This window comes from Marmota monax, unplaced genomic scaffold (genome assembly GCF_021218885.2).
Source record: "Marmota monax isolate L192 unplaced genomic scaffold, Marmota_monax_Labrador192_F-V1.1 WCK01_AAM20220418_F8-fsc00042, whole genome shotgun sequence".
NCBI lineage: Eukaryota > Metazoa > Chordata > Mammalia > Rodentia > Sciuridae > Marmota > Marmota monax.
In genome coordinates, this window is record NW_026693008.1 from 8,904,750 (window position 1) to 8,929,873 (window position 25,124).

Sequence of the window (25,124 nt, forward strand, 5' to 3'; positions counted from 1 at the left end):
TGAATGGATAGAAGTATTTATCTGAAAGCAAAGAAGTCTACTGAAAAATGTAGGTTTATTTACAGATTGGGCCACAGGTTTACAAAATTAAAACCAAGCAGCAGTTTTGAGCTAGCCATACCAGCTAGCTGAACTGGTTATATCAGTCTTATCAGTTCTTTCTTCTGGCCAGTCAGCACTGTAGTAAGCAAACAGTTGGTAAGACAGATGGAGACATATTTTTAGTCTATCTGGGAAGCTGACTGCCAGACAGGGCAATTTGTCATCTTTACTCAGCTGAAACATATCTTTTTCCATGGGTTGCAACAAATAGGAATTGAGGCCTACCAACTGTTACTTCCCACACTGTTACTTTCAAGGATTTCCTGAGAAATGCTTATAGTTTTAAATTCTAGTTTACTTTATGTTTGCGATCTCCATATGTCTTCGGATTAGGCTGAATTTGCCTGTTGGATCTGGAATATACCATTTTTCCCAAATATCAGTATATGAAGCAGTTCTTCCCCATGGTTTAAAGTGTCCATTCCAATGGAGTAACTTGGCAGCCTTTACAAACTGAGGTGAATACCGTTTTCCAGCACTGGAACCTTAATATTAAGAGAAAGCCAAATGATTATACCTGTCAAACGCAAGGCAATGCCATGCCAAACAACTTGAAAGAGTGTTAAGTCCAATTCTTAAAGGTGGTTCCTTCCTTGGACACTTAATCCTTTATTAGCTTAGGAGTTGGTTAATTAATTACTTACCAAGATGACGGACATTCCACATAGGATCAATGGTGGAATGCTGCTGGTAGAATACAATAAGCAAAGGTGGTGTTGTGATGCTGCCAGCCAGTGTTCTGCTGTACAATCCCTCTCTTGGTGGGAAAAATAACAAATGTCAGTGAAATACTGACCAACTTCTGTTACTCAAAATTCTCAGGGTTGAAATAAGTTTTTGACTAGGTCAGTTATATACTTACTCAACATTGAGTTTCATCCATTTTTCCAACTGGTTGGTTATATTCTGTCGTTTCCATTCTGTCAGGTTTGCAACGAAAACTCCGGGATTAAATGAGCAGGTACTGGCTTTCATGGAAAGTTTACGGATTCTTTCCTTTTTATAGTCAAGATAGCCAATGTAATTGTACTAAAAACAAATGGAATACATACTCTTGCTGCTTCAAACAGAAAAAGATTAATAATTTTATAGCCAGTTAAGAAAACAGCTTGTTAAACTAAGACTTCTAAGATAATTAGCCAATAAAAGTGAGGTTGAGGTTCTAAGGCAATGGGATCTAGATACTGATATTTCACCAGATATTCAAAGAGAATTGTGTTGTCAGGTCTATAAATCTAGAAAAGAACGCTTGAGTTGGGGTTGAAATAATTGGGGAATGTAAACAATGGAAAAGGATGAGCTCCTTCCTTTTTAAACCTTTATGGAGGGGGGGGGATTTACTTGGTTCCCTGCTCCACGGATGACAACTTTAGTAGAGGTTGAATCACAATCTTCTGAGAATGCAGCTGCATGTCCTGGTTTCAGTGGTGTATTGTACAGGGCAAGAATATCACCTGAAATGGATATGGTGTTAAGATTAACATTTCTGGTTGCCTTGGGATTCCCTGTTCCACTTCCCCCTATGGTGACCTTTTATTAAAAATAATAATAATAATATACATTGTTTAATTGTAGATGGACACAATACCTTTATTGATGTAGTGCTGAGTATCAAACCCAGTACCTCACACATCCTAGGCAAGTGCTTTACTACTGAGTCCCAGCCCTAGCCCCAAAAGACCATAAATAAGACAAACACTACAGCCCACAATCTGGAGAAAAGCTCTCATGGTAACATTATTTGGTACCTTGCACAATTACATCATCATCCATGTAAATGGCCTTCTTTGCACTGGGAATGAAAATTGGCAAGTAGAACCTTGCAAAGGTTAGCTGAAAAAGGAAAGAAGTGTTGGCATAGGGTAGTGCCTATGCTTTGCTTCTTTTTTGGGGGGGGGAGTACTATAGATGGAAACCAGGGGCATTCTACCACTGAGCTACATCCTCAGCCCTTTTGAGACAGGGCTGCCTTGGCCTCCCAAATCGCTGGGATTACAGGTACCTGCCATCACACCTGGCTTCTGCTTTTATTATAAAAGGTTCTTAGAACCCTTGGCAGAAGATAGCCAAAGGACTCTTAGAACTGTCCAAATTTGGTCCCCTGGGCAAAACTTGCACTAAACCCATAGTTATCCAGGAATTCTAATGATTTCCTGATCCTCCCAAGTATAAACAAGGATGCATGGAACTCACTGGTTTCATGGACTCCCCCTGGTCAGGATCCTCCTTTACTTTCCCTTCCAAAAGTTTAGTGTCAAAATTCACAATTTTGTACCTGATGTTTTTCAGGGAACCACTTTTCAGCCAGGACCTGATTTAAAAACAAGAAACCATTTAAGTTAAATATTGATGTTTCCAAACAATAGCCTTACCTTTGCTTTCCTGATGAGAACATAACGTTTTTTAAAATATTTATTTATGTATCTTTAGGTAGACACATTTTGTTTTTATGTGGTGCTGAGGATCGAACCCAGTGTCTCATTCATGCTAGGCGAGCTCTCTACCACTGAGCCACAACCGTAGCCCGAGAACATAATATTATTGAGAGAGATCCTAAGGACTAAATGGGTGTTTCCAAGCTCCTTTAATACTTGGTTTCATCATCTGAAATAAGGTCTATTCCCACTAAAATCCCTCCCTGAACCAAGACATGGAAATTCTCTTGCAACAAAAACTACTATAGAAAAATGATAGAATTGAGAAAATCCTATCACCACATGAACCATTTAATTCTTAAACTTCCAAACACACTGAAGAAAATAAGCCAAAGTGTAATGGAGTGAAAGCTAATTATATAGAAAGCTAGTAGTCTTTACCTATAGAATGACTATTAATTCACTGTCATGATCCTAAGTAATATATCTACCCAAGTCAAGTAATTTAAGAAAAGCCAGTGTTTCCTGAAGTAATGCACATTGTTTTCTAGTCCACTCCTAATCAACATTCTGAAGACACTGTTATTTCTGTAGTCTATTTTAATGCAGTATTCTATATCTTAGTTGGATTCTGAGTTTTTCAAATATGAGAAAATCATAACTTTTCATTAAATATGAACCATGAAGAAAGCCACAAGGACAGAAATGTCTTAGAACTTTGACAAACGTTAATCTGTTAAGCTGTTTCTTGGAATAAACTTGACAAGTCTTCATTTATTTTCATGGATGAGACGCCATCAAATCGTGTTTCTTTTAATCACAGCAATGAAAATAGTTAATGACCATTTACTGAGCAATTACTATGTGCTAGGTGCTTGACATACCATATGCTGAGTTTGATGTTTTCATTCCAAAATTACAGATGAGAAAATAGCCACCCTGGACTAAGATTTAGGTCAGAGTCTGCTCACACCTTCATCCTACCATCCTGCCATTGTTCCCAAGTGTCTTCCCACTCTAAAAATACTCAGAGCATATCTATGAGATACGGAATTTATGATTAAGAAGCAGTAAATAACACTGCTTCTTTCTTTGAGAAAGCTGTGTTACCAAAAAAAATAGTAACTGGAGCTAACAGTATGCATGGTTCATTTACTTCCTGGCATAGCTCTATATCATTTCTGCTATCAGGGACATGATGCTTTTGATACAATCACATGGAAAAATGTACCATAGTTTATATGTGTATAATCCAAACTGTATAAATATACACACACATATGTATACATACATGTGTGTATATACATGTTTATATATTAAAACAGTCCTGGATTGGCACCTGGTCTACTCTAGAGCACCACTAGAGGCAGAATCATTAGGTAAGCAGAGCTCACCGGAGATGGTCTGCTGTATCATTGAGGGTAACAATGTAGAAAATCACACTGGAGCGAGTATTGTGCTGAATACTGTTCATAGCTGCAATGGCTCCCCCGAGCCTGTCTTCAGATGCTGCAATGACCACAGGAATCTCCTCTTGTCTCCTCTCAACTGCTTGTCGGGGAGCATTTGGAACAAAATCTATGGGCTGAAGCCCCAGAATTCCTGAATCTGAAAAAAACATACAGGAAGGCACTGTGATACAAACACAATCTTATAAACTTCTGATACAGAGTCCAAGACAAGGAAAGAAGTAAGGTGATATTATGGTACCAATTTACCTTATTCTCTCTCTCCCATTAAACTTGGAAGTATACAACCCAGAAATTGTTTTCCTGTATATAACCAAGCTTTTGCAAAAGTGGAAGATTTTAAAAATCAGGCTGACAACACTGATAGACTATTAGTAAGAAAGTAGCAGCACCTTTCTAGAATGTATTGTAGTGATTTGGCTCAAGAGCCATAAAGAGGTACATGGCCTTTGACCTAATCATTTCCCTTGCCACCCCTCTTAAGGACAAAATCTGAAAAGTAATCAAAAGTCACAATTTTAGTTGGGATATAGGTTGGTGCCTAGCATACACAAGGCTCTAGGTTTGATTCCCCAGCACCACACACACACACACACACACGAAAGTCACAATTTTATTCATAGTTGTGAAAGACCTAGAAATAAACCATAAATGTTTTTCAAACTACAAATCATTTAAGTAGGCATGAAATCAGAATTTAATGAGACAGGATCCGAATGTTTTCTGTGATGCTGGGGATAGAGTGCAAGGCCTTGCCCATGATAGGAAAGTGTTTTACCACTGACTTACATCTGCAACCCCCTGATTAGAATTTTAATAGAAAAAGCTTCTAGATTGGAGTAGAAAATTGAATTAGAAAACAGAACGCATTACACCCAGTAACTAAAAGTATGATGTAAACCTTTCTTCTTGCCTTTTTGTACTAGTCCCTTATATCTAGTTGGTTCCATATCAGTGAATTCAACCAACCACATATCAAAAATGTGAGGAAAAAATTACTATACTGAAGAAGAGCCTTGTTTTTGTTGTTACTACATAAATATACAGTATAACAACTATTTATATACCATTTACACTGTAGAAAGTTAAATCTAAAGATGCTTTAAAGTATACAATAGGATGTGTGTACATTATATGCAAGTACTATGCCCTTATATGAACATCCAAAGGTTTTGATGTCCTGGGAAGTCCTAGAACCAGTCCCCCATGGATACAGAGGGATGACTGTATATTCCCTCATTTATTCCATCATATACTGGGTATCTATTATGTGATTGGCAATACATAGGCACTGGGGATACAGCCATGAATAAAACATACAAATCCCTACCATTGTGGAGAATGAGTAACAGATAATAAGTATATGTGTGTGTTGCATGTAATGCATTTGGTCATCATCTGGAAGTAACTATAAGAAGACGATTTCCTGTGGAAACAAGTAAACTATGCAAGTGAAATATTAAAGAGTTTCTGCCACCACGGTGAAATGCTTATGATAAAATCACATGGAAAAACATGTCATATATACAATTTAGTATAATCTCAACTCTGCAGGAAAAAATATACACAGAAAAAGATGGGAAGTTTATAGTAATTATCTCTAGGCAATGAAATCACTCATTCAACTAATATTTATTGGACACTTCCTTTGATCATCATTCTTAAGTATGGGAAATAAAGAAATGAACAAATTGCCTTCATGAAGCTTTTTTTATAAAATTTTTCCACCAGAAGCATGTATTACTTTTTATTTGTATATGCTATACATAAATATATACATACATATTACAAAACATGCTTACCAGGACAGTGGTAGGTCATGTGCTTAGTTTGAATAAGGCCATGGGTTCAATCCCAAGCACCAAAAAAAAAAAACAAAACCCACCAAAACAACATATACAAAAAAACTATATGCTATAAGTACTCAGTGAAAGGGGAAAGTTAGTATAGTCTTCCTCTGAATCAACTATAGTGGGTAGCAAGCAATACAAAAATGATTTTTGACTAATACCCTGAAGCCTTAAACATCCCTCAATACCAAGGTAGAAAAGTGCAAGCAATTTAAAATAACTTGTAATTATGCAATGATTTTTTTAAAATTAGCTGATAAGCTTTTATGATTTCTATTTTATAACTAGAGTTCTACTAATGTGGTTGCTCAAGTTAAAGTAACAGGTGAAGGAAAGTAACCAGAATGACACTCCTGGTGACCAAATCATGCATCAAATATCAGGGTCATGTGCCTGCTCACATCTTCTGAAGCCCTGACCTGCTGAAATGTCAGCAGATGGCAGTCCACAGAGGCCCCTCTAAGGCCTCTGTTTTAATGAAAAGGAATATTCTTGTCAGATAAAATTCTTAGCTAACAATTTGCTCTACAAGGAGAAGAAAAGTATGGGAGGACACCATAAGAGCACAATGAGTACTCACCATGCCTATTCCCAAAGTCTTTCCTAGTTTTTGTTAAAGCCAAGAAGCAAGCTCTCATTTCCTTATCTAAATTAGGATGTGAGATACAGGAAACTCCAGGTCCTCAACAAATTCCATGATATTAGTAAGGTTTCCCATACCTGAAACCTCATTCCTTAGTAAACTGCTCAGTCCAAGGAAGTTATGGTGCAAAACCAGTAAGAAGAGAACAACAGCCAGGACCAAAATGACGATGTTTACTGAAACAGATGGAAAAAACCTGTATTAAGATCTTTTTTACCTTTGACTAAGTTATAAAAAACAACATAACTTGCAGAGAGAGCATACCTTTACGGAATGACATCTTTTTCTTCTGTCTTATATAAATACTAGTTATTAGCCCTACAAAACAAAATCAAGCCCCCAAAGTCAGTAAGTACATGAAAATGGCCATCAAAATGCCAACACTTACTCAGGTAGAAAGAAGAGGTTTATAAGATATTCTGCCAGTAACTCATTTTGAATCCACAGTCTCCAAGAAACAAATTTGGGATCTGAAATCTTTATGGTAGTCTTAACACTTAAAAATAACTTAGAAATATGTAGCCTTAGCCTTGTACATTGTATGCCACCACAAGATGGAAAGCAAAAGAAGTTCTATCAAGAATTCCTAATGTGGGCTGGGGATGTGGCTCAAGCGGTAGTGCGCTCGCCTGGCATGCGTGCGGCCCGGGTTCGATCCTCAGCACCACATACAGACAAAGATGTTGTGTCCGCCGATAACTAAAAAATAAATATTAAAATTAAAAAAAAAATGTTTAAAAAAAAAAAAAAAAAGAATTCCTAATGTTGGGCTGGGGATGTGGCTCAAGCAGTAGCACGCTCGCCTGGCATACGTGCTGCCCAAGTTCGATCCTCAGCACCACATTCAAAGATGTTGTGTCTGCCGAAAACTAAAAAATAAATATTTTTTTAAAAATTCTCTTTCTCTCAAAAAAAAAAAAAAAAGAATTCCTAGTGTCTAGCTGGGTGTGGTGGTGTATGCCTGTAATCCCAGCAGCCCAGGAGGCTGAGACAGGAGGACTGAGGTGCTAAGCAACTCAGTGAGACCCAGTCTCTAAATAAAATGCAAAAATAGGGCTAAGGATGTGGCTCAGTGGTTGAGTGGCCCTGAGTTCAATTCCTGGTACCAAAAAAAAAAAAAAAAAAAAAAAGAATTCCTAGTGTCTAACCACTATAGAAACATTTCAGAATGAATTTACACTTAAAACTCCTTCTTAAATGACATGGGCTGCTGGGCATGGTGGTGCACACCTGTAATCCCAGCAATTTGGGAGGCTGAGGGAAGAGGGTCACAAATTCAAGTCCAGCCTTGGTAACTTAACAAGACCTTCAGCAATTTAATGAGATCCTGTCTCAAAATGAAGAATAAAAAGTGCTAGGGAAGTAGCTCAATGGTAAAGTGTTCCTAGTGCCAAAAAAGAAAAAAAAAATTAGATATGGACTCGGTTCTCTGTGCCATAGTGACCTGAGAGTTTACAGTGTTGTTCTCAAATATTAAAAATATGAGGGGGAAGGGGAGAGGGAGAGGGGGTGGGGAGAAAGAGATGGAGGGGAAGTGGGGGAGGGAGGGGCTGTATTCCCAGTGACTAGAGAGGCTGAGACAGGATGACCAATCAAGGATTGGTCTCAAAATGGAAAAAAATAATAAGGGCTAGGATGTAGCTCATTGGTAAAGGTCCCTGGTTAGATCCCCAGTACCAAAAAGAAAGAAAGAAAGAAAAGACAAAAAAATGAGAGAGCTTCTTTCTGGGCATATGTTGATTTTCCCCCTATTGTGTGAGGCATGGGTTCGATTCTCAGCATCACATACAAATAAATAAAATAAAGGTCCATCAACAACTAAAAAATATTTTTAAAAAAGAAAAAAAAAGGGTATCCAATATTGTCATTCTCACCTGGCTAGTCCTTCCCAGCTCATATCACCTTTAATTTTTCAAAACAAATAATTCCATGGAAACAAGATTGTAGGTGAAACTAAATTTATTAAACAATTATATTTTTACAACAATCTCTGTGAAATGTTTCATTAAGACAGACTTTATGTATCCAGGATAATGTGATTCTACATTTGAGACCTTTAACTCTTTTTTAACTTCATCTTCACCAATAATATGGTACCTTGTGTTTACATAAGGCAATTTATTTTTTCAAAGCACTTTGAAACATATTTCTAAGTATCAAAGTCTGAATTAATTTCATCATAGGTAAACTGTGTTGACTTCTCAAAGCCTTTCAAAAATGGAGAAATATATTGAAGTATTTAAAAACTGGAATCATAAGCCAGATTACAAATTTGGGGGAAAGTAGTTCAGACTCCTAAAGAACAATCTAGAACAAAAACACATGCTCACACACACCCATTTCTTTCTAGGGCAATATACATGAAGTATATTAATGAACATCTTCTCTAAAGAATACACCTTATATACCCTAAGCTATGTCTCTTATCACATTGTGGGCTAAGCCTTACTTACAGAAGCTGACAGATTGGGAGCTGTTCAGATAAAGACCTAACATCTGCCTACTTCAAGCCAACTTCTACCTTGACTGGATAAAACAATCTCACTCTAATAAATCTCTGATACTTACTGGTACAAAGGACAATATGTTACCATGTCAACTTTTATAACAGTAACTTATAAGGGAGCACAGTATTCGGACTGAGAGGCACATGTACTTGTGCTATTTCAGTTATCTGGACACAAGAAAAACAATTTCAGAAAGTATTTAATTACTTAAATAGATCAGAATGGCAGAAAACACTTGCTCCTAAAACTCTTCAACATGCAAAATGCCAGTTATCATAAGAATATGTCTGATCCCTATTTCTTTTCCTGGTAATAAACCTTCCTTGATTTGTTTAAAAGGACTTCTCACAAACTTGTATTTGTAATCTGGATGTATGATAGTAGCTATATTTTTGAAAGAGTACACAATTGTGTACAATTTGATCTATAATATTCCATTGTTTATAACAAAAATTAATGTTTCTTTTAGAAATTTCAATTAGAAATTAATAAACCTTCAAATTTCAAAAATCAGTCATAAAAATAAAACAACCTAAGAGGATGATGGGGGAGCATGGGAGGAATAGACAAACTCTAGATAGGGTAAAGGGGAGGGAGAGAGGAAGGGAGGGGGGTTTGGAGGTAGAAAAGGCAGTGGAATAAGATGGACATCATTACCCTAAGTACATGTATGAAGACATGAATGGTGTGACTCTACATTGTATACAATCAGAGATATGAAAAATTGTGCTATATATGTGTAATATGAACTGAAATGCATTCTGCTGTCATATTAGAATAAATTAAAAATAAATAAATAAATAAAACAACACCCCTATTCCCACACAAATCCCAGGGTAGGTGTCATTAATATGAAAGAAACCTTAAAAGAATACTTTGCCAGTTTACTTGCCGGCAACCTGCATTTATATGCACACTTCCAATGCTGTTCCTGTTTTTCGTTCTCTCCTGTCACTATAGCCTAAGCATTTCCATTAAAGTCCATTCCACTGGTGTTGTCTATCGTCTATCCTATAACTGTTTTCTTGGTGTAGTTTCATCAACTTCTTTCCCTCTCTGGTGGATCACTCTTCTCAGCATTCTAGTATGTTCAAGTATCTTCCAGATAATTAAAAAAAAAAAAAAAAAAAGACACCATTCTTTCCACCCCCCAGCCCCCAGTTGACCTACAGGCCCATTTTTCTGCCTCTCTTCACTTTAAACACCTGAAAAGGATTTAGTCTCTAGCTCCATCCCCACCCCCTTTTTTTTTGTCTCTTAAAATTTTTAATTAGTACATTATTATAATTATACATAATAGTGGGAATCATTCTTGCACACAATACTCTCCTTTTCAGCCTCCAAATCACACTTTTGTCCCTACATTCAAAATGCTTTGAGCTGGACATGTGGCACACACTTGTAATTTCAGCTACTTTGAAGCTGAGGCTGACAGAACAATCACAGGTTGGAGGCCAGCCTCAGCAACTTATTGAGATCCCGTCTCAAAATAAAAAAGTGCTGGGGATATAGCTCAGTGGTAAAGTGCCCCCTGGATTCAATCCCCAGTATGGCAAAAACAAAACAAAAACAAAAACTCTGGTACAGGCCATCAAAGATTAGTCATCTTTCTGACCGCCTCACCCCTTACTAATCCCTTAAGAGGCCATCAGGAAAGTTCACACCATTCTTCCTCCTTAATTATCAAATTGTCTTGTTTGTTTGATTATTCAGTCTTTCCTGACTAGAATGTAAGCTCTATGAAAACAGGGACCACAATGAAAATATTTACTGATATATCCTTGCTACCTAAAAAACTATGCCAGGCAAATGGTAGTCAGTATGTGATGTCTGTTTAAGTATCCTGCTAATCTGGGAGCAAGAATAGTTCTCTGCTCAAGAAAGAAACAGCATTTTTGGGTAAAAATCATGAAAAAAAAATTCCAACATAAGGAAAAACATGGGATTCCAATGGCGCTCTCTCTCAAAAGGAATCTAATAGGCAATTTCTTTTTCCTTTAATCTTTATAGTTCAAATACTTTAAGATCTCTATATGGCCATCCTACAACAGGCACTTTAAGAGACACAATGCAAAGGGATATTTCTATTTAAACGTAGAACAAGAAATTGTTCAAATACACTGAGAAATAGAGAGATCTATTTAACTCTTAAAAAGACCTGTTTAACTCTTGCCCTTCTCTGCATCTATCGGCTACAGGCGCCGGCTCCTTCTGAGCTTGGGAAAGTGTCAAAAGAGACCATTTACTGAAGGGTAGAAAGAAAGGGCAGAAAGTGAGTATATAGAGCCACTTTCTCCTAACCCTTCACTGGGGAGCTGGAATTTGACTTTGAGCAGTTATGGAACCTCCCAGGCCCCACGCTGATCTGCACCTCCCTGGGCTGCCACATGTCCTCCACCTCTTTCCCCCATTGCTAAGCCATCTGTCATATATTTCTGGGATGATGTGGCAGTATACCGTGACATATTTGGGGATCTAGGAAGGCAAGAGCTTGGGCTTCGTCGCAGTCGTGTGCTCAATGACGGGGGAGGGTCCAAGCTTTTGAAATACCAAGCAGCCTTGGAGGAGCCCGGGAACCCTTGGTCGGTCTCTACAGGGCGGGCCCAGCTTGGGTCTGCGAGGGCAGATGAAGCCCGCAAGCAGGTCAGTGGGCCGAATTTAGGTCCCCTTGGGCGCAGGCTCTTTCCATGCTATTTGAGGGGCGGCCCACAACCTGGTACCACTCCCAAGGAATTTCCTTTCTCTGGAGGACATGGCTCGGGCTACCTCCACTAAATTCTAGGGGTCAACAGGGGCCCCTTACGGTTAGGAGTGACGGAGAGGTGGTGTGAAGCTCCAGGGTTCCCGCCAGGCCGCTTTAAGACGGTCCGACCAGTCGTGCCCCTCAGCCGCTCTAGGCTAGGCTTACCTGCTGGAGGAGGAGGAGGAGCAGGAGGAGGAAAAGGAGGAGGAGGAGCCGACGCCCGCGCCCCGGCCCGCCCCGCCAGCTCAGCGCCCGCACCGCAGGCCCCGGGACCTAGCCCGCCGTCCGGCCGCCCGCGTGTTCTGCACTCCGGGTCAAGTCCACCTGCCCGCTGGCCCACGACTTCGATGGCAGCCACGCCGTCTAACAACCCCAAGCTGGTCAGCGGCCCTGACCACCAGAGCGCCACGCTCAGCAGGCGCCGTGGGACAGCCCCGCTGCCGGGGTCCTTGCCGAAAAAAGGCCGTCGCCATGGAGACCCAGAGCGTTCCGGCAGCAGTTAAGCCGAGGAGGCGCGGCGGACAGTTTGCCGCGCCCGAGCCGCGATTCCCGGGACTCAGCAGCACTGACGGCGAACCCCTCGCGGGTGCGTAATGCCTCAGCCCGGTCGTTGCCTCAGTCCTCGCGGACGGTGCGCCGGGCTGCGGCCAATTTGGAAGGCACCAGTCACCTAGCGATGCCGCGGGGCGGGGCCACGGTCTATCCTGGCTCGGCGGACACATCCGTTTCCGGGGCCGCAGCCATCACACAGCGCGGCTCTGTTCGCCCTCCGGGCGACACACGTCCTCAGACTCTGAAAGCTGCGCTTCAGTGTCCGTCGCTCTCGCTCTGCTCTCCGCCTACTGAGTCGACCATGCTGGAACATCTGAGCTCGCTGCCCACACAGATGGTGAGATGCTGCCACAGGATCCCAGCCCGCTACGCTAAAGCCGGTGTTGAGCGGCTCACAGCCTAAGGGGTTACTCTCCAACCTCTTTCGCGAATTGTGCCTCTCGGGTCCTCTTCCCTTCCCCAAAAAGGATTTCCCTTGTCGGTGTTCCGTTAGGACGCGCAAGCTCCCCCAGGAAACTCAAAATTTAAACCCCTGATCTTAGTGTTTGCCTTGCCGAAGTGGTGAGTTCCGGGCGCCAAGTGTACCTCCTCGGTGGTGGAACCAATTCCTTTTTTTTCCTCTCCATTACCTCTAGGATTATAAGGGCCAGAAGCTAGCTGAACAGATGTTTCAGGGAATTATTCTTTTTTCTGCAGTAAGTATTGGTTTTACATTTAATCTTTTTTAATCTCCCCCTCCCAAGCTTGTCTGTATTTAATATACTTTGTTTGTCTCTAGATAGTTGGATTTATCTACGGGTACGTGGCTGAACAGTTCGGATGGACGGTCTATATAGTTATGGCCGGATTTGCTTTTTCCTGTTTGGTAAGAAATTTGTGGATATTTGAGTGTTAGTAGCAACATAAGTTTTCTGAGTTGGGTTGCTTTGATTGCCCCTGAGAACCACAACCAACTCTTTTTCCATGTTTCCCATCAGTGTTTCTCCTATCACTGAAAAAGTGGAATGTCAAGTAGTGTCTGATTGTGTAAGCTGCATACAAAGGTACATCTTCCTTTGGCAGCTACTTCAGGCAAGAGTCAAAGCTAGCAAGAATTTTGCACAGTGCTCACATTGCCTCCTTAAAGTGTCTTGTCTGGACAATGTGACTCAAAACTTTTACAGGAATATCAGTTGTTGCCTTGGTTAGAATAGGCATTATTTTGGAACCAGGCATTATACATAAAAATAGTCTTTTAAACTTTTAATACATATAATTTATCCATTTTTCTCTGTTCTGGCCTAGCTGACACTTCCTCCATGGCCCATCTATCGCCGACATCCCCTCAAGTGGTTACCTGTTCAAGACTCATGCACAGAAGACAAGAAACCAGGGGACAGAAAAATTAAGAGGCATGCTAAAAATAACTGATTTGGGTTCTCATGACTTACCGCCTGCTTTTGTTCCAGTTGCTTTCATATGCAAACATGAGCTGAAATCACCTATGCTCTTACAGCACAGATGGGTGTAAATTTAGTTGTCATTTATATTTCACTTCTAACCCAGTTGTGTTTTGGTTTATAAATATTTTAGACCTTATCTTATTCTGAAATGGAGAACAGAAAACAAAAGTATGCAGTGTTTCTTTCAGGTATGCATAAATAATGAATAAATGCCTCATAAAAGTACAGTTTGTCGAAGTTTTATAATACATTGGGTCAAACTTTTTAAAACTCACCCATGTCTAAAGGGCCATTGGTTGTTTGTTCTGCAAGTTTATTAGTAAAACCTAAAGTTATGGTTCTAAAAATATAAGCACCATATTCTGTAGTTGGAAGTTCTTAGTTTACTATTCTTAACAATAGTAAACCCTTCTGAAGATTTACTAATGTAAATCTGTGGCAAAATGAATATTTTAGTAGCCCTAAAATAAGAGCTGTTGTTAAGCAGAAAACATTTAATCTCTGTTTTACTTAAAGGTGGACCAAAGTGAAAACCTACAAAGCTATAAATTCCTTCTAATGTGGGAATGGCAGTAGGAAGATTATTTAAAGTAATGTTATATTTCTCAGTACCAGGGCATAGGACTTCAAATTATGAGTTTAAGAAAATATCAAAGATAATACAGTAAAAATGAGTTAAATATTTTTTTTAAGGTAAGAAAAAAATCACTGGACACAGTTATGTACCCTACAAACTACTTCAAGCTACTGAGGAGGCTGAGATAGGAGGATCACAGGTTCGAGGCCAACCTGAGTCACTGAGACCCTGTCTTAAAAAGGGATAGGGATGCAGCTAAGTGGTAAAGCCCCTGGGTTCAGTCCTACTACCATAAAAAAAATGGGGGGGGGGATTAAGACAGAAATAAGAACAAACACATCATTAAGTATAATAAATGTGATTAGTTAGAAGCTCCCAGTTACCTCATGGTCTCAAAATGAATTCCAAAGTTTGAAAACAGGACAAAGGATATATTGGGCAGATATAAGCAGAAAGCAAGGTTAACAGTGAAAGAGTCTGAAATCCATAATTGGAGCAAAATAATAATAATCAATATACATTGAATACGATGTAAAGTATATAAACCACACTTAAATATACAAGAGTTTGGCAAAACTGCAGACCAATACTTTATCTTTCAGAATATGGCAGATCAAATAGGCTATATGGGAAGACTTTTCCACTTGTTCCCTGTTCCTGGAATGCCTTCCTTCAAATGCATAACTTACTTTCATCCTTTCACTGAGGTCTCTAACCAGATGTCACTATCTAAAAGAGCTTTCCCTACTGTCCACCTGAAACACAGTAGTTTGCCATACCTACTTAGTTTGCTGGATTGCGTGACATTTAATATATCTCACAACATATATTTGTTAATTGTTATCACTAGAACATTGGCTCCATGGTAACAAAGACCCGGAATTAACAAATCGGTTCCTTGATCAAACTAGCCTCAATTCAAGAGCTTAATAGCTATATATATATATATATATATATATATATTTATAAGACTAGTGGCTACCATATTTTGAACCATGCAAAATTTTGCTGAAATATTTGATAAGTGATTTTGCATATAACAATTTACCTTTATTGAATGCCAATAGGACCATTCCAATAATGGAAAAAAAATCCAAGAAATAGAGGTTAGGCTAGTACATGTGAGGCTTGCCTAGCATTGGGTTCGATCCTCAGCACCATATTAACAAAATAAATAAAGGTATTGTGTCCATTTACAAATAAAAAGAAATTTTTTTTAAAAGAGGTTAATGTAAAAAAGAGTATCTTATCAGTCTCTGAAATTCAGTCAAAGGTATAATCAAAAAAACTGATAGACTTAAAGATTGTTTTAAAAATTAATTAAGGATACCCAGTAGCTCAGGAAGCTGTGGCAGGAGGATCCCAAATTCAAAGCCTCAGCAACTTAGCAAGGTGCTAAACAATTCAGTGAGACTGAAATACTAAAAAGGGCTGGGGATGTGGCTCAGTGGTTAAGTGCCCCTGACTTAAATATCTGGTACCAAAAAAAAAAAAGATGATAAAAAGTGAATTAAATATTCAAGAAAAAAAAACAAAATAACCAAGACAGTAGGATGAAAATATTTTGATAAAAATAAACAACATGAGAATAAGAAAGTATGTATAGATGAGATTCTTTTGATTCTAAAAACAATTAGTACTACTTTATACCAATGACTATGGAGAAAAATGTGGATCTCTAAAACATGCAAGAAGAGGTAAGCAGGAAGACCAATAGTTTGCCAAAAATTGGCTCCCACCCAGGCACTGAGAGTAGATGGTCTTACAAGTTCTCTAGCAAACCCTGATAGTAAAAATAAGAGCTCTCAGAAACTCAACTGTGAGAATTGTAAAGGCAGGGAGTATTGTTTTATTCACCACGGTATCTCTAGCTCCTGGCATAACACTAGGCACATAGGTAAAATTAAATAAAAACTTAAGAACTAAAAGAGAACATTTTTATTGTGTAATTTTCAAAGAAAATAAGGCACATTTTTATAGAAATTGAAAACATCTGGAACAGTATTTATTTTTAGAGTCCCTTGAATGCAGAAGGAAAAATTTACTAATCAGAACATATTTGATGAAAACTATTTAATAGAAGAAGAGTATGACTTCTTATTAAACAATAAAATGTGATATAAAATCCTACATTTAAAACACGGAAAGACAACCAATACCTTGATATACACGAAGACAAACTTCCAGAGACAAATATTATATATATCCTTATGTATATCCAATTTAACAAAAAACTTTTGACTAGAAAAGTGATTAAGAGATTTTTTCACTGATGGAGAAATAAATCTAACAAAACTAGTATGTGAAAACATAATGATTTACAAAACCAAAATACTTTAGATTCACTTGTATACCCTAAGTGAGGCTCATGTTACATGAAAACATTAAACATCCATCAAAGTGTAAAAACAGGATCTAGCTGCTCAAATACCACATAGAACTTCGTTTTCTTTAAATCTACCCCCAGAATAGTGAATTGATTTTTTTTTCTTTTAAATAATGGCAACTATTCCCTAAAGTTATTAAAAATAGCAGATGTTATCACTGGACATATTATTTCATTTGTTTCTCTGTTGTTTTTATCACTATAGTACAATATAAAACTTCTAATCCAATGTTTTATGGTCCTGTGTTCAAGCTAATTAACACCTCAAAAAAAAAGTTATAGATATAAACTTTAAATGGTTTAAGGCTCAGTAAACAGTAACCAAAAAAGCAACATTTTCCCTCAGGAATATGAAAGTCAAAGATTTTTTTTCTTTTGTGAACTTGCTTCATATTACTCTGTTCCATCCAATTTTTTTCTAGTAAGAAAACCCCAGAGATATAAAAGGGTGGTGAATGGCTTTATGACAACTGTTACAGTTTGTTTTTAAAGCCCAAAACTTTGAAAATAGGTCTTTAGAGCTGGAAGATTAGAACAAGTTCTCAAAATTTCACATTTTCTTCAAAAAATTTCAACTGGCGAGCTTTCACACTATAAGTTGTATATTTTTCACCCATGTGCTCTTGTAAACGTACCTATTTTGGGAAACAAAAAGAAAATCAGTATGTAATAGTAAAAATAATTTCTAGAATCTTAGTAGGACTTTTATGAGCATGATACCCAAGGTGGAAACCATATAGGAAAATATTAATGGCTCTATTTACATAAAAATTTAAAAGTTCAAGATTTTTTAAAAAGTCATAATAAAAGAGCAAAGTATGGAAAATATTTGCAATGTTCATGCCAAAGGGTTAGTAACATTAACATAGAAGGAGGTCTGGGGCTGGGGTTGTAGCTCAGTGGTAGAGCGCTTGCCTAGCACACATGAAGCACTGGGTTCAATCCTCAGCACCACATAAAAATAAATAAAGGTATAAAAAAAGGAGGGGTTCTTAGAATCAACAAACCCCAATAATTCTAGAATACCAGAATTGATAAAAACTCAATTCATTTATATATGTATATAAATATAAATCCCATACATTTGTAGAACAGTCATACAGGTAACAAATTAGCCAATACATAAAGTTCAACCTATTGGGTGCAGTGGCACACGCCTCTAATCTCAGTGGCTCGGGAGGCTGAGACAGGAGGATCAATTCAAAGCTAGCCTCAGCAACTTAGCGAGATCCTGCCACTAAATAAAATATAAAAAAGGGCTGGGGATGTGATTCAGTGGTTAAGGACCCCTGGGTTTAATCCCTGGTAACAAAAACAACAACAAAAAAGTCAACCTGATTAATAATCAAAAAAGTATTGTTGGGGCTGGAGCTTAGTGGCAGGGTGCTTGCCTAGCACACGTGAGGTATTGGGTTTGATTCTTAGTACCGCATACAAAAATAAGCAAATAAAATAAAGGCATGCTGTCCATTTACAACTTCAAAAAAAAAAAATAGTACTGTGTGTGGACTGGGGGTGTGACTCGGTGGTACAGTACCTGCTTGAGGCCCTGGGTTCAATTCCACACACACAAATAAAAGTATGATATGACTTTTAATGTATATCTATTCAAAGAAATGCTTGAAATTAAAAGAACAGTAATGTTAAGCAGGTATCATGTACCTCTGATTCAGTGTACAGAGGACACATGATTTTTGTGATGCTCCTGACAAAAATATATAACTTCAATGCATTCATGAGAAACCAGAAAAATCCAAACAAATTGACATCTCATAAAGCACATGGGCTATATTCTTCAGCAATGTCAAAATCAAAAAACAGACACAAGAAATCTTCCAAATTAAAAGACATAACTAAACACAAATGAAATCCTGATTGGCTCCACAATTCACATGAGAGCATAAGGAACTCTGCAGATACTCAGTGAAAGTGATTAAAATTATTTTAAATAAGTCATTTAAGGTCTAGAAATGGTTCTAGGGCATACAGCATATGAAGAAACGTTTATTCAAGAAAATCTTAAGTCTGTAAGAATAGTGAGTCAGTGGTATGTGAATTGAGACCAACCACCATTCTTCCCTTCCCAAAACTATTATAGACTGATGAAGCCAAGAACACAGGCCTCTTTCCCATCAGCTCCCAGTTGAAAGGCTCTATCTTCCTGGGCTGGGCAGGAGGACATTGGTCTATCTCATGCTTCTGCCTGTTGTTGAGGCTAAAATTCATGAAAGTGCAGCCAAGAAGTAGGAGCTCTTCCGCCCAGCCCAGACCTGTAGGAGGGAGGCTAAGAAAACCAGAGACTACTGCTTCATCCCCTACCCCTTCCCAGGTGTGCATCCAAGAAAACAGAATCCACACCAAAATGTCTACATGAGTGTTCATAGCACCATTATTCATAAAGTATTCCACAAAAAGTAGAAACCACTCAAATGTCTATAATGAACATATAATGAAATATTATTTGGCCATAAAAAGCACTGATACATACTATAACATGGATGAATCTTGAAAACATTATGCTAAATGAAACAAAACATAAAAGACCACATATTTTCTTATGTCCCCATTTATATGAATTTTCCAGAATAGGCAAATCTGTATATAGAGAAATATTCATGGTTGCTTAGAGTTTTGGAGATTTAGGAGACAATGGGGAATGACTGCTAACAGGTACAAGGGTTCTTTGGGGTAATATTCTAACAAAGATTGTATGATTGTACAACTCTGTGACATTAAAAACTATTGAAATGAATACTTTAAATAGGTAAATTGTATGGAAATGAATTATAGTTCAGAAAGTCGCTAAGCAAATTTTACAACATAAGCAGCTCGAAAAAGCTAATAAGACACTCACCTCTCTCTCCAATTCATTCTCCTCTTCTAAAAGATCATATACCTGCTCTAAAAGCTGGACTCCCAAGCCCCTGATGACATCCGCTCTCAAGACTTCAACTATTCTTCTGATCTTTTCAGAACCTGGCATTATAGCTAAAAATCAATAACAAAACCAGGAAATAATAAACATTTCAACACTACAACAAGAAAAACACAATATCACAATGGTTTTTTAAAAAATCTTATTAGGCATGGTGATACACGCCTGTAATCCCAGCAACTCAGGAGGCTGAGGTAGGATTGCAAGTTTGAAGTCAGCCTTTATAGGGATTAAAGGCATATGCCAACAGTGCAATCGGGAAACTGAGGCAGGGGGATTGTGAATTCAAGGCCAGCTGGGCAACTTAGTGAGACCTTGTCTTAAAATTTAAATAAGGGATGGGTATGTAGTTCAGTGGTACAGCACCTCTGGATTCAACCCCTAATATTGAAAAAACAATAACAAAAACAAAAACTTTATATATGAACTTAAGCTTCACGTCTCACTACTATCTCCCAACCTAAAAAAAAAAAAAGAGTTATTGGGTTATTTACATTTACTTTTGTTTTTTTAAATAACTTTATTTATTTATGTGGTGCTGAGGTTCGATCCCAGTGCCTCTCACGTGCTAGGCAAGCACTCTACCACTGAGCCTACATTTACTTTTTTTTTTAATAGTTTTTTAATATCTTTATTTTGTTTATTTTTATGTGGTGCTGAGGATCGAACCCAGGGCCTCGCACGTGCTAGATGAGTGCTCTACTACTGAGCCACAATCCCAGCCCCCCTATATTACTTTTAAAAATTAATTTTCATGCAACTTTTCAAGTATATCTATTGCATAAAATGAGAGATACCTTTTATGGAGATATTCAAATGAAATTAAAAACAAATTTATAAATATTAGCTCTTTGGTTTGACACATTATTCTAACAAACACATTTTCTAGTTTGGTGTAAAAGAATAAACTGATCACCTGAAGGCAGCTCTTTAAATTGGAGTTCCTCTGTCTCTTGGGCCACTTTTCCATGAAGCACGAGCGTGTCCCGATATTTTCGATGAAGTTTAAATTCTGACACTGGATTTGGTAATGCAAGATCTTCACAGCTCTCTTTAGAATCCAGCTTAAGGGTCTCAGTCATCAGTTGTACCAAGTCACTCATTTCATTTGTATGACTTTTCCTATTAAAAAAGAAAATCTCCTTGTTATTTACTTGGCTTTGTGAGAATTTTTCACTAAAAGTTAGATACAGCTAGGCACAGTGGTACACACTTGTAATCCCAGTGACTAGGAAGGCTAAAGCAGAAAAAGGTTAGGCTGGGCAACTTGGTGAGACCTTGACTCAGTGGTAGAGTACCACTGGGTTCAATCCCCAGTACAACACACACACACACACACATACACACACACACAAAATTAGATGCAATGACATTTAAAGAGTTCTGCTTCTGGGCTGGAGTTGTGGCTCAGTGGTAGGGCGCTCGCCTAGCAAGCACAAGGCCCTGGGTTCGATCCTCAGCACCACATACAAACAAATAAAGGTATTGTGTCCAACTACAACTAAAATAAATAAATAAATATTAAAAAAAGAGTTCTGCTTCCTAATACCCACATAAGCTCATACAGACTGACCCTTCCACAAAAATAACTATAAACTCTTAGTAATATTAAAAAATTAACTATAACAAAAACAAAATTTACATACCAGATGGAGAATGAACAAAATTTGCAGGCAGAGTCTAGAAAACAGTCAACCCTTTTTAATATAAGGGCAGTCATAAGCAGCTCAGAGCACAAAAGAAAACCCACAATCTTTCTGGCCTGAAGAACGAAAGGACAGAGTTCAAGACAACCATGCCAGGAAATTTTCCAAGAAAATCAGGAATCTTGGAAAGTAGAAGATATGAAAGAAGCAACCCTCGATTTTGTGTGCAAATTCTGCCCAGCCATTCTTCTCCATTTCCAAGTAACTTAACTACATCCAAATACAAAGAACATTTAAAGAGGGCTGGTGTTATAGCTCAGTGGTGGAGCATTTGCCTCACCTTGTGAGGCACTGGGTTCGATCCTCAGCACCAAATAAAAATAAAAGATATATTGTGTCCACCTACCGCTTAAAAAGAAAAAAAAAAAAAAGAAAAGGAAAAAAAGAGCTGGGTACAATGGCACACATCTATAATCCCAGCAGCTTGAGAGGCTGAGATAGAAGGATGGTGAGTTCAAAGCCAGCCTCAACAAAAGGGAGGCCCTAAATAGCTCAGTGAGACCCCCATCTCTAAACAAAATACAAAATAGGGCTGGGGATGGGCTCAGTGATTGAGTGCCCCTTAGTTCAATCCCCAGTACCCCACCTCCTGCAAAAAAAAAAAAAAAAGAATATTTAAAGAAACACAGGAATACTAGTCCTCAATGGTATAAATTCACTGGATCTGGCATCTAGTCCAAAATTCCATAAATGCAGAGAAGCAGGAAAACATCACCTATTTGTGAAAAGAAAAAAACTGGTTAATAGAAACAGACCCAGAAGTGACACAGGTGATAGTATTAGTAGTGAGGACATTCAAGTGGTTATTATAAATATATTCCAAATAGCCAAGGTAGACAAAAACAAACATTAAGGAGAGCCACAGAAGATATTAAAAAACACCCAAAACAAACTTTTTTTTTTTTTTTTTGGCTGTACTGGGATTGAACCCAGAGTACTCTACCATTGAGCTACATCCTCAGTGCTTTTTATTTTGAAACAGGTTCTCCCTATGATGCCCAGGCTGGCCTAAAATTTGCAATCCTCCTGCCTCAGCCTCCCCAGTCACTTGGATTACAGGTGTGTGTCATGGCATCTAGCCCAAACTGAACTTCTAGAGATGAAAAATCTAATGTGCTAATGGGATAGGATTAACAGATTATAAAGTGCAGAAGAAAAAAGATTAGTGGACTCAAAGATACAACAATAGGATCTATGAAAAAGAAACAAAAAAAGAAAAAAGAATGGACAGTACATCAGTGAGCTGTTGGACAACTTAAATAATCCAATATACATGTAATTAGAATCCCCAAGAGAATGAGAGGAGGTCCAAAAAAATTGAGAAGAAATAATGTCTAAAATTTTTCCAAATGTGATGAAAACTACAAAACCTAGATCCAAAAAGATATCCTACAAGAATTCTGAATGAAAATTAGATGTGTTCTTAGAAGAAATATTTTTTGCTCTAGCATGTATCACAAACCATTTATAATGTTATCAGTGAGAGTACTATAGGTCAAAATACTACTATAAATATACATTTAGGATAGTTCAACCAGAAATAGTTTCTGAAGGGAGACAGAAAAGTTAAGAACTTACCCTTCTCTGGAATCCCCATCTGACTTATCAGTTGAACTTGTAGAAGAACTTAACTCATCCTCAGACAGGCAATGAATCATTTTTCTTTCCTATTAATATTTGGGAAAAAAACAAAATTCCACATAAAAATACAATTAGAATGTTAATACATTAAATAGTGTTAGATGCAATGACTCGACCCAAAATATTCCTACATGCAATAGAACAGGAGAAACAGATATCAAAATTGAATTAACTTTGATGCCCCAGTTCACTCATGAAGTTCACAAGTGAAGCCTAAGGACTATCAATAGGAGAAGTTTTACAAAACCTCGAGGAGTCTCAGCTGTGAAAAAATTTCCTCTACAGAGGAAAGTGAAGGACTGATGCTAGTGTCTCAACTCCCAGGCAGAAGGCCTGTCCCATAAGAAATGTTGGCATTTTAAACTAGATAGAATGCCACCTAAATCAAGGCAACTTCAGCTTGATCATATATGAGATCATTACAGTGCTTTAAAGGGTTACCTCATATAGTTAACAAAAACCATACAACTTTGGGAAATGGATATGGAAGCCTCAATTAATGAAATAAAAAATAATATCATTAAAGTAACAACACCTTCATTATATTCAAAGGGCAAAGCAAATTAATCCCCAGGGTATTATACAGAAAGATAAACCTGGGTTAACCACTATTTGCCCATTTAGCCTCCAATGGTGTCCCTACCTCATCCATAAGCAAGAAGTCAACTAAATTGGAACAAACAGGACACCGAGGAATAATGATTAGCAAATGAAATTAAAATCTAACCACATGGTTGGGTATTATATTAGTAACACTACAGACAGAATAAGCAAAGTATTGAGTAGTGGAAGCTTTTAGGAAGTCTGTGTTAAAGATTACCTAAGAAATACTTTTAACTAGACAGCCAATTGTTTGGAAGAATGCCTGAAAACTTTATACTCTTAATGGGTCAAAGAATGTCCTTCTAATTATCGTTTACCAGTTCCTCTCTTTATCCAGAGTGAAAAGGTATAACTTAACCAGCCCAGTCCCTGAAATAAATGGAGCTGACACTTATAAGGTTTACTGCATTGGGATTCCCACATGTAGACATGTCCACTTTTCCCCTTAGGAGGGTGTAAGGCACCTGAGTGATGCTGCAGTCAGAAGAGAACCGTCGGGCAGGGATGCGCTGGCTTTCCTGCTGCAGTTTCCCTGGCCCCACTGCACTCAGAGATGTTCTCACTGAAGGGCCTGAAAAAATGAACACCCCCCACCCCAGCAGTTGTTTGTGGTGGGCTGATATCAACTGAAGAGGGCTTTGCACTGGGTATAGAAGATAACCCAGCAACAGCCAGCCAGAAATAACTGAAACAGAATATTTGTCATCGCTCTTGTATCTGGCACCTCAGTTCAAACCTTAGTTCCAGGTCTACCAGCTTTGTGATCTTGGGCAAATTACTTAACCCCTCAGAACTTCAGTTTTTTTCCCCTGGCAAAAAGGGGATAATGCTGCCTATCTTTGGCAGTTACTATAAATATAAAATGAGATAATGCCCTAAAGATGCTTACCATAATTGCTAGACACATAATTAGCTTCTAGAGACATATTAGCATTCAATAAATGGAAACTGCTAATACTGTTTAGCCTAGAGCAGCACCATTCTCCTGGCTTCCTCTCTGTTCCTGAGAGGACTTCTCTGAGCATCACACTTTGGACATGGAAACAATTTGACCATTCATTTGATTTCCAGTCTGAAATCTCCCAGAAGTGACTGCCACTCACAGCCCTCTTGCTTTTTTTTTTTTGTGTGTGTGTGTGTGGTGCTGGGGATTGAATCCAGGGCCTTGTGCCTGCAAGGCAAGCACTCTACCAACTCAGCTGTATCTCCAACCCTTCCGCAATTTTTATTGGTGCATTATAGTTGTAAATAATGATGGAATTTATTGTTACATATTTGTACAAGCACACAATATAGCAATATAATTTGGCCAATATCATTCCCCAGCACTTCCCCCTTCCTTCCCCACCTCTTACTTTCCTATGATTTTTTAAAATTTTTTAATTTATTTTTATTTGTAGATGAACATAATACCTTTATTTTTTATTTTTTTGTGGTTCTGGGAATCAAAACCAGTGCCTCACGCATGCTAGGCAAGTGCCTTACCACTGAACCACAACCCCAGCCTTTTTTTTAAAAAAGGTTAAGAAATTTCACAAACTCTTCAATTTTCCCAATGGATTACTGCTGCTTAAAAGTCTTAACACCTCACAA

At 38.1% G+C, this 25,124-nt stretch overlaps 3 protein-coding genes across 7 annotated transcripts in view; 1 reads left to right on the forward strand and 2 right to left on the reverse strand.

Annotated features, from left to right (window-relative positions):
- Positions 1-36: 36 nt before the first annotated feature.
- Positions 37-11,937, reverse strand: Glt8d1 (glycosyltransferase 8 domain containing 1). Of its 3 annotated transcripts, none has more exons than XM_046452837.2 (10): positions 11,855-11,937; positions 6,704-6,757; positions 6,517-6,615; positions 3,872-4,085; positions 2,296-2,413; positions 1,851-1,935; positions 1,444-1,556; positions 965-1,131; positions 747-859; positions 37-587 (listed from the first exon to the last, which is right to left on the reverse strand). In XM_046452837.2, the coding sequence occupies exons 2-10, from the start codon at positions 6,717-6,719 to the stop codon at positions 397-399; spliced, it is 1,116 nt and encodes a 371-aa protein (XP_046308793.1). In that variant the 5' UTR covers positions 6,720-6,757; positions 11,855-11,937; the 3' UTR covers positions 37-396. The 3 variants fall into 3 exon arrangements, with proteins under 3 accessions (XP_046308793.1, XP_046308794.1, XP_046308792.1); XM_046452838.1 differs by lacking the exon at positions 11,855-11,937 and adding an exon at positions 11,750-11,853 and having other exon boundaries at positions 965-1,098; XM_046452836.1 differs by lacking the exon at positions 11,855-11,937 and adding an exon at positions 11,750-11,853.
- Positions 11,938-12,234: 297 nt separating this feature from the next.
- Positions 12,235-13,908, forward strand: Spcs1 (signal peptidase complex subunit 1). Its single transcript, XM_046452839.2, has 4 exons — positions 12,235-12,578; positions 12,877-12,936; positions 13,020-13,106; positions 13,526-13,908. Exons 1-4 carry the CDS (start codon positions 12,366-12,368, stop codon positions 13,649-13,651), a joined length of 486 nt encoding a protein of 161 aa, XP_046308795.1. The 5' UTR covers positions 12,235-12,365; the 3' UTR covers positions 13,652-13,908.
- A 2,275-nt stretch (positions 13,909-16,183) lies between these two features.
- Nek4 (NIMA related kinase 4) overlaps positions 16,184-25,124 on the reverse strand; it is a 30,126-nt gene continuing 21,185 nt past the window's right edge. For all 3 annotated transcript variants that reach the window (XM_046452840.2, XM_046452842.2, XM_046452841.2), the window contains exons 11-15: positions 23,996-24,102; positions 22,866-22,954; positions 20,498-20,703; positions 19,501-19,634; positions 16,184-17,281 (exon numbers count right to left, since the gene is read on the reverse strand). In XM_046452840.2, coding sequence (XP_046308796.1) covers positions 17,189-17,281; positions 19,501-19,634; positions 20,498-20,703; positions 22,866-22,954; positions 23,996-24,102 — 629 coding nt within the window. In that variant the 3' untranslated portion in view covers positions 16,184-17,188. The remainder of the gene's footprint in view (positions 17,282-19,500; positions 19,635-20,497; positions 20,704-22,865; positions 22,955-23,995; positions 24,103-25,124) is intronic.